This window comes from Calonectris borealis, chromosome 22 (assembly GCF_964195595.1).
Source record: "Calonectris borealis chromosome 22, bCalBor7.hap1.2, whole genome shotgun sequence".
Classification (NCBI taxonomy): domain Eukaryota; kingdom Metazoa; phylum Chordata; class Aves; order Procellariiformes; family Procellariidae; genus Calonectris; species Calonectris borealis.
Window position 1 is genome coordinate 7,563,037 of NC_134333.1, and position 12,254 is coordinate 7,575,290.

At 71.0% G+C, this 12,254-nt stretch overlaps 1 protein-coding gene across 16 annotated transcripts in view; it reads left to right on the forward strand.

Moving 5' to 3' along the window:
• The window catches only part of HDAC5 (histone deacetylase 5), a 24,185-nt gene continuing 11,931 nt past the window's right edge, over nucleotides 1-12,254 (forward strand). For 5 of the 16 annotated variants that reach the window (XM_075171380.1, XM_075171388.1, XM_075171384.1 and 2 more), the window contains exons 1-9: nucleotides 17-88; nucleotides 1,270-1,401; nucleotides 4,086-4,160; nucleotides 8,570-8,781; nucleotides 10,198-10,336; nucleotides 10,425-10,539; nucleotides 10,622-10,782; nucleotides 10,888-11,019; nucleotides 11,334-11,446. In XM_075171380.1, the coding sequence (XP_075027481.1) occupies nucleotides 1,380-1,401; nucleotides 4,086-4,160; nucleotides 8,570-8,781; nucleotides 10,198-10,336; nucleotides 10,425-10,539; nucleotides 10,622-10,782; nucleotides 10,888-11,019; nucleotides 11,334-11,446 (969 nt within the window). In that variant the 5' untranslated portion in view covers nucleotides 17-88; nucleotides 1,270-1,379. Of the gene's footprint in view, nucleotides 89-1,269; nucleotides 1,402-4,085; nucleotides 4,161-8,569; nucleotides 8,782-10,197; nucleotides 10,337-10,424; nucleotides 10,540-10,621; nucleotides 10,783-10,887; nucleotides 11,020-11,333; nucleotides 11,447-12,254 lie in introns of those variants that run through there. The other 11 variants (XM_075171386.1, XM_075171397.1, XM_075171398.1 and 8 more) reach the window with 9 other exon arrangements.

Sequence of the window (12,254 nt, forward strand, 5' to 3'; positions counted from 1 at the left end):
ATGTTGTTGTCGGGGCGGGCGGGGCCCCGCTGCAAAGATGGAGGGGCGGCGGGGCGCGCGCGGGGCGGCGCGGCCGGGCACCGCGCAGGTACCGGGGGGGGCCCGTGCAACGGGGGGGGGCCATGCAACGGGGGGGGCCGCTGCAACGCGGGGGGGGGGGGGGCTGTGCAACGCGGGGGGGGGGCGTGCAATGTGGGGGGGGGTCCGGGCAGCGCGAAAGGGGTGGGAAATGGGGGGGGGGCGGCGGCGGCGCGGTGCAGCGGAGGGGGGGGGGGACGTGTAATGCGGGGGGGGTCGGTGCAGTGGGGTTATGGGGGTGGGGGGAAGGCGGGGGGGGGGGCTGCCGCGCGGGGAGCGGGCGGGGGGGCGCCGTGCAGAGGGGCTGGCGCGATGCGATGCTGGGGGGGGGAGCCGTGCATTGTTGGGGGGCCCTGTGCATTGTCGGGGGGAGGGGGCCCGTGCAATATTGGAGGGCCCTGTGCATTGTCGGGGGGGGCCCTGTGCATTGTCGGGGGGGGGGGCATGCAATGAGGTTTACGCCGTGCAGGGGGGGGGGCCCGTGCGCCAGCGCGGCGGCGGCTCCGCAGCGCGGGCCGTTTGCAGGCGGGGGGGCCCGTTGCACCGCGCAGGGCTCGGGTCTGTCGGTAGCGCCCCCCGCCCCCCCCCAGCGGGGTCCGTGGGGTCCGTCACGCTGCTGGGGAGCCGAGCGTGGCCCCCACGCGTGGTCCCTCCCGACCCCATCTCAGGGCGATGCCTCGGGGGGGCTGCAGCAGCGGGGGGGGCCAGGCGAGCCCCGAGTGTGCGTGTCCCCCTCGTGGGGCTGGGTCCGACCCCACTGCAGGACACCCGCGGAGGGGTGGCCCACCCGTGTCCCTATGGGGGGGTCGTGGGGGCTGCACTTCCCCACCATCCTCCCCGGGCTCCCCGTTTGTGCCCCCCCCCCCCCTTTCCTGCAGAGCCTTGTGTAACGCTGTGCCCCCCCCGGGTCCCCTCTCCCCCCCCCCCCGGGTCCCCTCTATGGGTGCCCCCCAGACCCCGGGGGCAGCAGACGGGAGCGGGGCCGCATCCTGCCACCGCCACCCGCCAGCGAATGCTCAGGGGCCGGGCGCGGTGCTGGATCCGGCCCTCGGCTCCGTGATGCTCTCGGCTCTGAGCAGCCCGGGGTCCCCCCCCCCCCGGTTTGGTGCTGGGGGGGGGGTTCTCATGATGGGGGAGAGGCACCGGGCAGGGTGGGGGTCAGGGTGCTGATGAGGGTGCTTGGTCCCGCAGGGCTCCCGGGCGGCGCGGGCACAGCCCCAGCGCCCCGGCCGGCGCTGACGGCCTCACCGGACAGCGGCCTCTCCGCGTGCCCCCGGCACCACTGTCACCCGCCGGCCACCATGGACCCCCAGAGCGACGCAGGTGAGACCCGGGGACACCGGGTGGTGGGGGGGGGCTGCACCCAGCCGGGCACCCTGCCCCGTGCCGGACATTGTCCCTGTCCCCCCTGCATGGGGGTCAGGTCCCCACCGTGGCCCCGGCACCCATCGGGTGTCACGGGGGACGGGGACCACCGGCGTGTCACCGCGGCGTCTGACCCGGCACGGCATACGAACACCGCGCGCCCGCCACCGCCGCCGCCGTGCAGCTCATTAGCGCCCGCGTGGGTGTCACCGTGCGAGACGGGCGCGTGCGGAGCGGCGGTGGGCGCAGCGCTGGGGCTGTGCTGAGTGCCCGGGGCTGTGCCGAGCCACCCCCTTCCCCGGTTATCCCGAACCCTTGGCGTCCACCCGCCACGGGGGGAAACTGAGGCAGGGGGTCAGGTCACCGCCGTCCTCCCGCGGTGGCACGGGTCACGCACCGCGGCTGCTTCGGTTCTTTACGGGTGAAATCCGGCGGTAGCGGGTCCCCGCGGTGGACCCTGATGTGCTGGGATGCGGGGGTCCCCTCGGTGACATCCCTCAGCGGCGGACGGGGACAGCCTGGGTGACCGCGGGCTGCGGCGAGGGCCGTGCCCGGGCTATATCGGCCGCCGCTGGCTCCTCGTCAAAGCCGCCCTGTAATTAGCCCGCCGGGAATTCCAGCGACATCTGGATGCGCACGCGGCCCCCGACGCTCGGCCGGGGCCACGCAGCTCCGCCGACCCCCCCGCGGCCACCTGCAGCCTTCAGGGGGCTCGGGAGGGGAAACTGAGGCACGGGGTGGTGGCAGAGCCCCCCATCCCACTCGATGGAGCTGGGGACTCGCCGTTGATTTGGGACGGGGCGGGGGGGGGGTGTCCCCTCTGTCCCCAAACCCCTGCCCCGGTGCCACTCGTCCCCAGTGCTGCCGCTGCCCATTAGCCGCCCGCCGGTATTTTTGGAGCGGCCGCGGGGCTGGAGCGCCGCCCGGCCGTGCCTGGCACGGGGCTGGCACGCGGCGCGGTGGCAGGGGGACATGGCCCAGGCCGCCTCTGCCCGTCCCTGCGGCGCTTTCGTCGGTGTCACCTCCCGGCCGTGGCTCCGGATCCGGCTGGGGCTGAGCCTTGGGGGGGGCTTTGGGGACCCCTTGGGTCACCCTTCACGGGATGAAGCCCTTTGGCTGCTGTGATGAGTTGGCCAGGTCTCAGCTGAACGTCCCCGGGGCTGCGTCCATCACAGGGACATGGCAGAGGGCACCCCTGAGCCTGGGGGGGGGGGTCCCCTTTGGGTGCTCGGTGTCCCCCAGGGCTCTCCGCTTGCACCCCTTTCCCATGCTCACCCCAAAGCCGGGCTGCGTTTGGGGGGGGTCCTGCAGGAGCATCCCCACGGGCGGTGGTACCACCCTGGGGGTGCCAGCACCCCGCTCCCCTCCCGGGGGTGCCTGGGGCTCCCCACTTTTCCCCTGCGATCCCCCTGAGGGTGTCCCCCCTCCCCCATCCCACAGATGTGTCACCACCTCTGGATGGGGCTGTCCGTACCGGGTCACCTGCCTGCACCCTGCCTGCACCCTGCCTGCACCGGGGGGGGGGTCTGGCAGCCGGGAGGGCTCGTTCCCGTGGCCTCCTGCCCGCTGGCAGCACCAGAAATAGCTGGGCTGACGTCAAGCCCCAAAGCACCCCGGGGGGGGCAGGGGGCCACGGCGGGGGGGTGGGGGGGGGCAGCCCATAAATATCCCGGCTATTAAAAGTCTCGGCTTGGGATTAACGGGCTGGTAAATAAACGTGGGTGCTGCCGGCGGGGGGGTTACGCACGGCCGGAGGGGTGACAGCAGGGTGGGGGGGGGTCCCCATCACCTTGGGGGGGGGGTGTCACTGCCTCAGCCCATCGTCACCCACCCGCTGAGCCGCTTCGGGTCACTGATCCGGCAGCAAATGTGCTGAGTCGGCGTCTGTGTCCCCTCCCTGTGCCGGCCTGGGGACCCCTGTTCCTGGTGGGGTGGGGGGGTCATGGGTGGGGTGGGGGGGGCCGCTTGCCTTCGCTTTCCCGGGGTGGGGGCTAATCCCCCTCTTCGTAACCTGATTTTTATTCCCGGCTGATGGGGATTAACGTCCCCGGCAATTAGGGGCTCAGCGGGGGGGGGGGGGGCAGGATGGTGCTGAGGGGGTCCTGGGGGGGCTCGTGGTGATCCCAGCCCTGCTGTGGGGGCTCCCCCCCCCATGCAGGGGCAGCCCCTCTCCCCCCGTCCCCAGGGCAGTTTTGGGGTGCAGCCGGGTGGCCCCCGGGTGGCCCCGGAGGGGGCTGTGGGGGGGGGGGGGGACACGGCGCGCCCCGTCCCGTGGGAGCCATCGTGGCTCCCCCCGGCACGCTGCCCTATTTATAGCCGGCTCCTCCCGTGCGCCGGCTATTTCCAGGCGCCGGAGAGAAGAGCCCGGCTGTGGGGGGGGGACGGAGGGGGGGACACCGCGGGGCGGCTGCGGGCAAGGGGGGGGCCACCCTGCCCCGCCCTGCCCGGGATGGGGGGCGGGCTCCGCTCCCCTAACGCTGGGGATGCCCCCGGCCAACGGCTCCCCTGTCCCCCCTCGCCGAGGGGGCTGGGTTTGGGGGGGCTGAGGCTGGAGTGGGGGGGGGGACATGCCCTAGGGTCCGTCCGTCCCCCCCCCCCGATGCTGCACCCCATTTACGAGAGGGACGGCTCTTTCTCCGCAGAGGGGGGGTCCGGCCACGAGCCCTCGCTGGAGCTCCTGTCCCACGCCCAGCTCCACGCCGCCCTCCCCACCCCAGGTGAGTGCTGGGGGGGGGGTCCCGACCCCCCCGACCCCCCCAAACCCAGTGGCATCCCACCCGGCACCCGTCCTGTCCCCAAGTATTGGGACATTTTGGCTGCGTGACCCCCCCCCCTGCCCCCCAGGGCTCTCCCTTGGGGCTGGGGCAGGCGGGGGGGGGCGCACCCAGGATGTCACCCCCCCCCCAGCGTTCCCGTGCCGGTGACAACCGCGGCGCTCCGGGCTGGATCCTGCAGGAGATCGGCTGTCCCCGTGCCGGGGTGGGGGGGGGGACACCCCGGTCCCCAGCCCCGCGGTGGCCGGTGCCGTGCCCGGGGTGGGGGGGGACACACCCACTGGGGATTTTAAGCACCGGGTCCCGGATCCGCACCCACCGTGGTCCCGGCTGTGCGGGGGGGTCGCGGCGTCCCCCCGGAGGGATGTGGGTTCCCCCGCTGCTCTGCGCCAGCTCGAGGGGTGCGGATTTGGGTGGTGGGTGCTGCTGTCTGGGGGGGGGGGGGGGGGTGCTGCCGTGGTGGCACGTGGGGACGCGGGTGGGTGCGGAGAGGTGGCCGTGGTCTGGCAGGGGGGTGCGAGCGCAGCACGGTGTGACAGCGCGGGTGTGCAAGGGGGGAGCTGCTCTCCTTGCACGGGTGCGCGCGGGTGTGCAAGGGGGGAGCTGCTCTCCTTGCAGGGATGTGCATGGGTGTGCAAGGGGGGAGCTGCTCTCCTTGCAGGGATGTGCATGGGTGTGCAAGGGGGGAGCTGCTCTTCTTGCGCGGGTGTGCGCGGGTGTGCAAGGGGGGAGCTGCTCTCCTTGCACGGGTGTGCATGGGTGTGCAAGGGGGGAGCTGCTCTCCTTGCACGGGTGCGCGCGGGTGTGCAAGGGGGGAGCTGCTCTCCTTGCACGGGTGTGCGCGGGTGTGCAAGGGGGGAGCTGCTCTCCTTGCGCGGGTGTGCGCGGGTGTGCAAGGGGGGAGCTGCTCTCCTTGCACGGTGTGCGCGGGTGTGCAAGGGGGGAGCTGCTCTCCTTGCGCGGGTGTGCGCGGGTGTGCAAGGGGGGAGCTGCTCTCCTTGCACGGTGTGCGCGGGTGTGCAAGGGGGGAGCTGCTCTCCTTGCGCGGGTGTGCGCGGGTGTGCAAGGGGGGAGCTGCTCTCCTTGCACGGTGTGCGCGGGTGTGCAAGGGGGGAGCTGCTCTCCTTGCACGGTGTGCGCGGGTGTGCAAGGGGGGAGCTGCTCTCGTTGCACGGGTGCGCGCAGGTGTGCAAGGGGGGAGCTGCTCTCCTTGCAGGGGTGTGCATGGGTGTGCAAGGGGGGAGCTGCTCTCGTTGCACGGGTGTGCGCGGGTGTGCAAGGGGGGAGCTGCTCTCGTTGCACGGGTGTGCGCGGGTGTGCAAGGGGGGAGCTGCTCTCGTTGCACGGGTGCGCACGGGTGTGCAAGGGGGGAGCTGCTCTTCTTGCACGGGTGTGCGCGGGTGTGCAAGGGGGGAGCTGCTCTCCTTGCACGGGTGTGCGCGGGTGTGCAAGGGGGGAGCTGCTCTCCTTGCACGGGTGCGCGCGGGTGTGCAAGGGGGGAGCTGCTCTCCTTGCGCGGGTGTGCAAGGGGGGAGCTGCTCTCCTTGCACGGGTGCGCGCGGGTGTGCAAAGGGGGAGCTGCTCTCCTTGCACGGGTGCGCGCGGGTGTGCAAGGGGGGAGCTGCTCTCCTTGCACGGGTGTGCGCGGGTGTGCAAGGGGGGAGCTGCTCTCCTTGCGCGGGTGCGCGCGGGTGTGCAAGGGGCGAGCTGCTCTCCTTGCGCGGGTGCGCGCGGGTGTGCAAGGGGCGAGCTGCTCTCCTTGCGCGGGTGCGCGCGGGTGTGCAAGGGGGGAGCTGCTCTCGTTGCGCGGGTGCGCGCGGGTGTGCAAGGGGGGAGCTGCTCTCCTTGCACGGGTGCGCGCGGGTGTGCAAGGGGGGAGCTGCTCTCCTTGCACGGGTGCGCGCGGGTGTGCAAGGGGGGAGCTGCTCTCCTTGCACGGGTGCGCACGGGTGTGCAAGGGGGGAGCTGCTCTCCTTGCACAGGTGCGCGCGGGTGTGCAAGGGGGGAGCTGCTCTCCTTGCACGGGTGTGCGCGGGTGTGCAAGGGGGGAGCTGCTCTCCTTGCACGGGTGTGCGCGGGTGTGCAAGGGGGGAGCTGCTCTCCTTGCGTGGGTGCGCGCGGGTGTGCAAGGGGGGAGCTGCTCTCCTTGCACGGGTGTGCGTGGGTGTGCAAGGGGGGAGCTGCTCTTCTTGCACGGGTGTGCGCGGGTGTGCAAGGGGGGAGCTGCTCTTCTTGCACGGGTGTGCGCGGGTGTGCAAGGGGGGAGCTGCTCTCCTTGCACGGGTGTGCGCGGGTGTGCAAGGGGGGAGCTGCTCTCCTTGCACGAGCATCCCCAGCCATGGCCGTGCTGCCCGTCCTGGCCTGCCCCGTAGCAGGGACAGATTGGGGGACACTGGGAGGGTCCCAGCCCCCCCCGTGTCCCCATTGCCCCCCCCGTGTCCCCATTGCCCCCCCCGTGTCCCCATTGCCCCCCCATGGGGCCGGTACCAGCCCTCGCAGAGGGACCGGGTGCACTTTGGTTTGGGGGGGCCGTGGGCACGCAGGGGTTAAGCAGCCCCCATCATCCCGGGGAAGGGGGGGGAGGGCTGGCGTGGGGCCGCAGGGTGGTGGCCCCCCCGGCAGGGTGGTGGCCCCCCCGGCAGGGTGGTGGCCCCGGCCCCTCGCCAGCCCAAAGCCACTTCTGAGCCCCTAAGTGCAGGTTTGGCTGGGGCTGGGCCGGCTCCTGCCCCGGCCCCTCCCGCGGCTATTTTTAGCCCCCCCATGGGTGCCATCCCCCCCCCCCCCCCCCCAGTGCTGGGTGCTGCTACCCCCCATTGCACCCCAACACCCATCGGGGGTGGCTTGTGTGTAGGTCCCCAAAGTGGGGGGCTGCAGGGGCACCCGCCCCGCCCCCCCCCCCCCCCCCCAAAATCTGCCCCCCCCCCCCGAGCCAACCCCCCCGGGGGTGAATTGGGATGCTGAGGGGGGGGCTAGCACTGACTGAGAGGCTGCTTGGTACTGGGGGCACTGGTACATACTGGGGGGGCTGGTGGGTATATGGGGGGGCTGGTTAGCATGTGGGGGGTGCTGCCTGGTGGGGGGGGGGCCTGGTTCATACTGGGGGGGCTGGTTTGTACTGGGGAAGGGGGGTTGGCATTGGGGGGGGCTGTTTTTTTTACAGGGGGGGCTGGCACTGGGGGGGCTGGTTGGTACTGGGAGGTGCAGCGTGGTACTGGGAAAGGGGGAGTGGCAGGTTTGGGGGGGGCTGACTGCCCCCCCGGGGGGGGCTGGCAGAGCCGGGGGGGGGGGGGGGGTTGGTGCCCGAGCTCCGCGGCACGGTGATGGTGACGTCCGTGGGTCCGTCCCGGGCACACGTCAGTGCCCGACGTGCAGCCGCACACGCGGGGGGGGGGCGGGGGCGGGGGTGCATTAGCATGCAGCGCGTGCCCCCCGCCCCCGCCTTCCTGTTTGCGTGGGGATTGGGGGGTGTCCCCCCCCCGCCGTACCCCTCCAGCTGGGGGGGGGGGGGTCCCTCCCCGTGTCCTTCGCTGATGGGGGGGTGAGCTCGGTGGTTGCTGGGGGGGGGGTTTATGCCCATCCCTGGGTTGGGGCTTTGGGGGGGACACGTATTGGGGGGGGGGGGCTCGATCCTGCCCCCCCCGGCTGCCCTCTGGGCCAGTTGTTGCATGGTGCAGATGTGGGGGCTCGGCTCGCGGTGCCCCCCGCCTGTTTTTTTGAGTGGGGGAGGGAAACTGAGGCACGGGGATGATCCAGGGCCCGTGGAGCTGGTGGGGGACCCCCGGGGTCCTGATGGGAGGGGCTGATCCCTGACATCCCCCCCCCCCACCCGGCAGCCCCCCAACTGTCCCCAGTCGCCTGCTCCCTGAGCATGGCCCAGCTGCCCCCCATCCCCGGGACACCCCCAAACTACCCCCAGCCGCCCCCCATCCCTGGGACACCCCCAAACTGCTCTCAGCTCCCTCCTATCCCTGGGACACCCCCAAACTGCTCCCAGCACCCTCTTCCTCACTGGGACACCCCCAGACCACTCCCTAAACATGTCCCAGCACCCCCCTATCCCTGAGACACCCCCAAATTGCTCTCAGCTCCCTCCTATCCCTGGGACACCCCCAAACTACCCCTAGCTCCCTTCTATCCCTGGGACACCCCCAAACTGCTCCCAGCACCTCCCCCCATCCCTGGGACACCCCCAAACTGCTCCCAGCACCCCCCCCCCATCCCTGGGACATCCCCAAACTGTTCCCAGCACCCCCCCCCCCATCCCTGGGACACCCCCAAACTGCTCCCAGCACCCCCCCCCCCATCCCTGGGACACCCCCGGAGCACCCCCTAAGCCTGCCCGGTGCCCGCAGGGGCGGAGGGGCCGGCGGAGGCGCCCGAGGCGTGCGGGGAGCGCCGGGGGCCGGGGCTGGACGCGGCGGCGCGGGAGCGGCAGCTGCAGCGGGAGCTGCTGGCCCTCAAGCAGCAGCAGCAGCTCCAGAAGCAGCTGCTCTTCGCCGAGTTCCAGAAGCAGCACGAGCACCTCACCCGCCAGCACGAGGTCCAGCTCCAGAAGCACCTCAAGGTGGGCTGGGGTGATGGAGCCGTTGGGCATCCCATGTCCAGGGTGATGGAGCTACTGGGGGGGAGATTGGGGATGGTGGAGATGTGGGGCATCACTTATCTGGGGTGATGGAGCCGTTGGGCATCCTGTGTCCAGGGTGATGGAGCTACTGGGGGAGATTGGAGATGATGGAGATGTGGGGCATCATCTAGCTGGGGTGATGGAGCTGTTGGGTGGGGTACTGGGGTTGAGGGAGTCACGGGGCATCACCTACCTGGGGTGATGGAGCCGTTCGGCATCCCATGTCCAGGGTGATGGAGCTACTGGGGGGGAGATTGGGGATGATGGAGATGTGGGGCATCACCTACCTGGGGTGATGCAGCCGTTGGGTGGGGTACTGGGGGTGATGGAGATGTGGGGCATCACCTGCCTGGGGTGATGGAGCCATTGGGTGGGGTGCTGGGGGTGATGGAGATGTGGGGCATCACCTGCCTGGGGTGATGGAGCCATTGGGTGGGGTACTGGGGATGATGGAGATGTGGGGCATCACCTGCCTGGGGTGATGGAGCCATTGGGTGGGGTACTGGGGGTGATAGAGATGTGGGGCATCACCTACCTGGGGTGATGGAGCCATTGGGTGGGGTGCTGGGGATGGTGGAGATGTGGGGCATCACCTGCCTGGGGTGATGGAGCCATTGGGTGGGGTGCTGGGGGTGATGGAGTCATGGGGGCATCACCTATCTGGGATGATGAAGCTGTTGGGAGGAGATTGGGGGTGATGGAGCCATGGGGTGTCACCTGTTGGGGGTGATGGAGCCATGGGGTGTCACCTGTTGGGGGTGATGGAGCCATTGGGGGGGAGGTTGGGGGTGATGGAGCCGGGGGGGGGGGGGGGTTGGGGGGTGATGGAGCCATGGGGGGGGGGCGGTTGGGGGTGATGGAGCCATGGGGGGAGGGGGGGGACATTGGGGGTGATGGAGCCATGGGGGGAGGGGGGGGGACATTGGGGGTGATGGAGCCATGGGGGGGGGGGGGGACATTGGGGGTGATGGAGCCATGGGGGGGACGGACATTGGGGGTGATGGAGCCATGGGGGGGGGGGGGCGTTGGGGGGTGATGGAGCCATGGGGGGGGGGGGCGTTGGGGGGTGATGGAGCCATGGGGGGGGACGTTGGGGGGTGCTGGAGCCATTGGGGGGGAGTTGGGGGTGATGGAGCCATGGGGGGGACATTGGGGGTGACAGCGCCATGGGGCATCCTCTTCCTTGGGGTGCTGGAGCTCTGGGGTGTCGTACCCCGGCGTGCCGGAGCCACGTGGCGGGTGGGGGTGCGGATCAGAGCAGGGTGGCACGTCCCCGTCCCCGTCCCCCCCCAGGGAGGGGGTGGGAGCTGGCGGGGGGGGGGTGTGGGTGCCCGAGCCCCCCCCGCGGTCCCGCAGCAGCAGCAGGAGGCGCTGGCCGCCCGCCGGCAGCAGGAGCTGGAGCAGCAGCGGCAGCGGGAGCGGCAGGAGGCCCTGGAGCAGCAGCAGCGCCTGGAGCAGCTCCACGCCCTGCGCACCAAGGACAAGAGCCGCGAGAGTGAGCCCGGGGGGTCCCGGGGGGGGGTCTAGGGTGCTATTAGGGGCTGGGGGATGGATGTGGGTGCTGTGTTCCCCCCCCCCCCCAGGCGCCATCGCCAGCACGGAGGTGAAGCTGAAGCTGCAGGAGTTCCTGCTCAGCAAGACGAAGGAGCCGGGCACCGGCCCCCCCAACCATTCCCTCCCCCAGCACCCTAAATGTTGGTAGGTCACCCCCGAACCTTGAATAACACCCCCCCCCAAACCAGGGGGGGAGGGGGGGGGGGGACACACCCAGGCATCCTAGCGGGGTCTCTGCCGCCTTCGCCCCCCCCCCCAGGGCTCACCACACCTCGTTGGACCAGAGTTCCCCCCCCCAGACCGGCAGCCCGGGGACACCCCCATCCTACAAACTCCCCCTTCTCGGCACCTACGACGGCCGGGATGATTTCCCACTCCGCAAAACCGGTGGGTGCCCATCCGCCGGGATGGGGTGGGAGGTGGGGGGGGGATGCCGGGAGCCGTGCCGGGGCTAATTCTGCTTCCTGGGTGCCCCCCCCGCCCCCCCCGCAGCCTCCGAACCCAACCTGAAAGTGCGCTCGCGGTTAAAACAGAAGGTAGCGGAGAGGAGGAGCAGCCCCCTGCTGCGGAGGAAGGACGGCACCGTCATCAGCACCTTCAAGAAGCGAGCCATCGAGATCACGGGTGAGCCGGGGGCGCGCAGGCTGGCTCGTGCCGTCTGCCTCAGTTTCCCCAAGTCGCCGAGCGTTTCCCACGCCCGCCATGGGGGCCTCCAGCCGGGACCCTGCTCCCAGGGCACGCCTTGTGCAACACGCGTGCACGCCCGCGCTTTTGCGTCATGCGTGCACACGCGTGCTCGTGCGTGTGCACGCCTTGGCGTGTGCGTGCGCGCTCAGGTGCGGGTCCCTCCCGTGGTTGTGCACCCTTGGGAGGGGAAACTGAGGCAGGGATGGGGGGGGTGGCGGCGGCCACCCCCGTGACGCCCGCGGGCCCCGCAGTGTCCTCGGTGTGCAGCAGCGCCCCGGGCTCCGGGCCCAGCTCCCCCAACAGCTCCCACAGCGCCATCGCCGAGAACGGCTTCACCGGCTCCGTCCCCAACATCCACGCCGAGGTAGGAGCTGCCGAGGGGGGGCACACGCGTGTGCTGTGAGCGTGCTCGGGGTGCACACGTGTGTGCAGGTGTGTGCTGTGAGCGTGCTCGGGGTGCACACGTGTGTCCCGGTGCGTGCTGTGAGAGTGTTCAGGGTGCACACATGTGTGCAGGTGCGTGCTGTGAGCGTGCTCGGGGTGCACACGTGTGTGCAGGTGTGTGCTGTGAGCGTGCTCGGGGTGCACACGTGTGTGCAGGTGTGTGCTGTGAGCGTGCTCGGGGTGCACACGTGTGTGCAGGTGTGTGCTGTGAGCGTGCTCGGGGTGCACACGTGTGTCCAGGTATGTGCTGTGAGCGTGCTCGGGGTGCACACATGTGTGCAGGTGTGTGCTGTGAGCGTGCTCGGGGTGCACACGTGTGTGCAGGTGCGTGCTGTGAGCATGCTCAGTGTGCACACGTGTGTGCAGGTGTGTGCTGTGAGCGTGCTCGGGGTGCACACATGTGTTCCAGTGTGTGCTGTGAGAGTGTTCAGCGTGCACACGTGTGTCCTGGTGCGTGCTGTGAGCGTGCTCGGGGTGCACACGTGTGTTCCAGTGTGTGCTGTGAGAGTGTTCAGCGTGCACATATGTGTCCTGGTGTGTGCTGTGAGCGTGCTCAGGGTGCACACGTGTGTGCAGGTGTGTGCTGTGAGCGTGCTCAGCGTGCACACGTGTGTCCAGGTATGTGCTGTGAGCGTGCTCGGGGTGCACACGTGTGTCCAGGTATGTGCTGTGAGCGTGCTTGGGGTACACACGTGTGTGCAGGTGCGTGCTGTGAGCGTGCTCAGCGT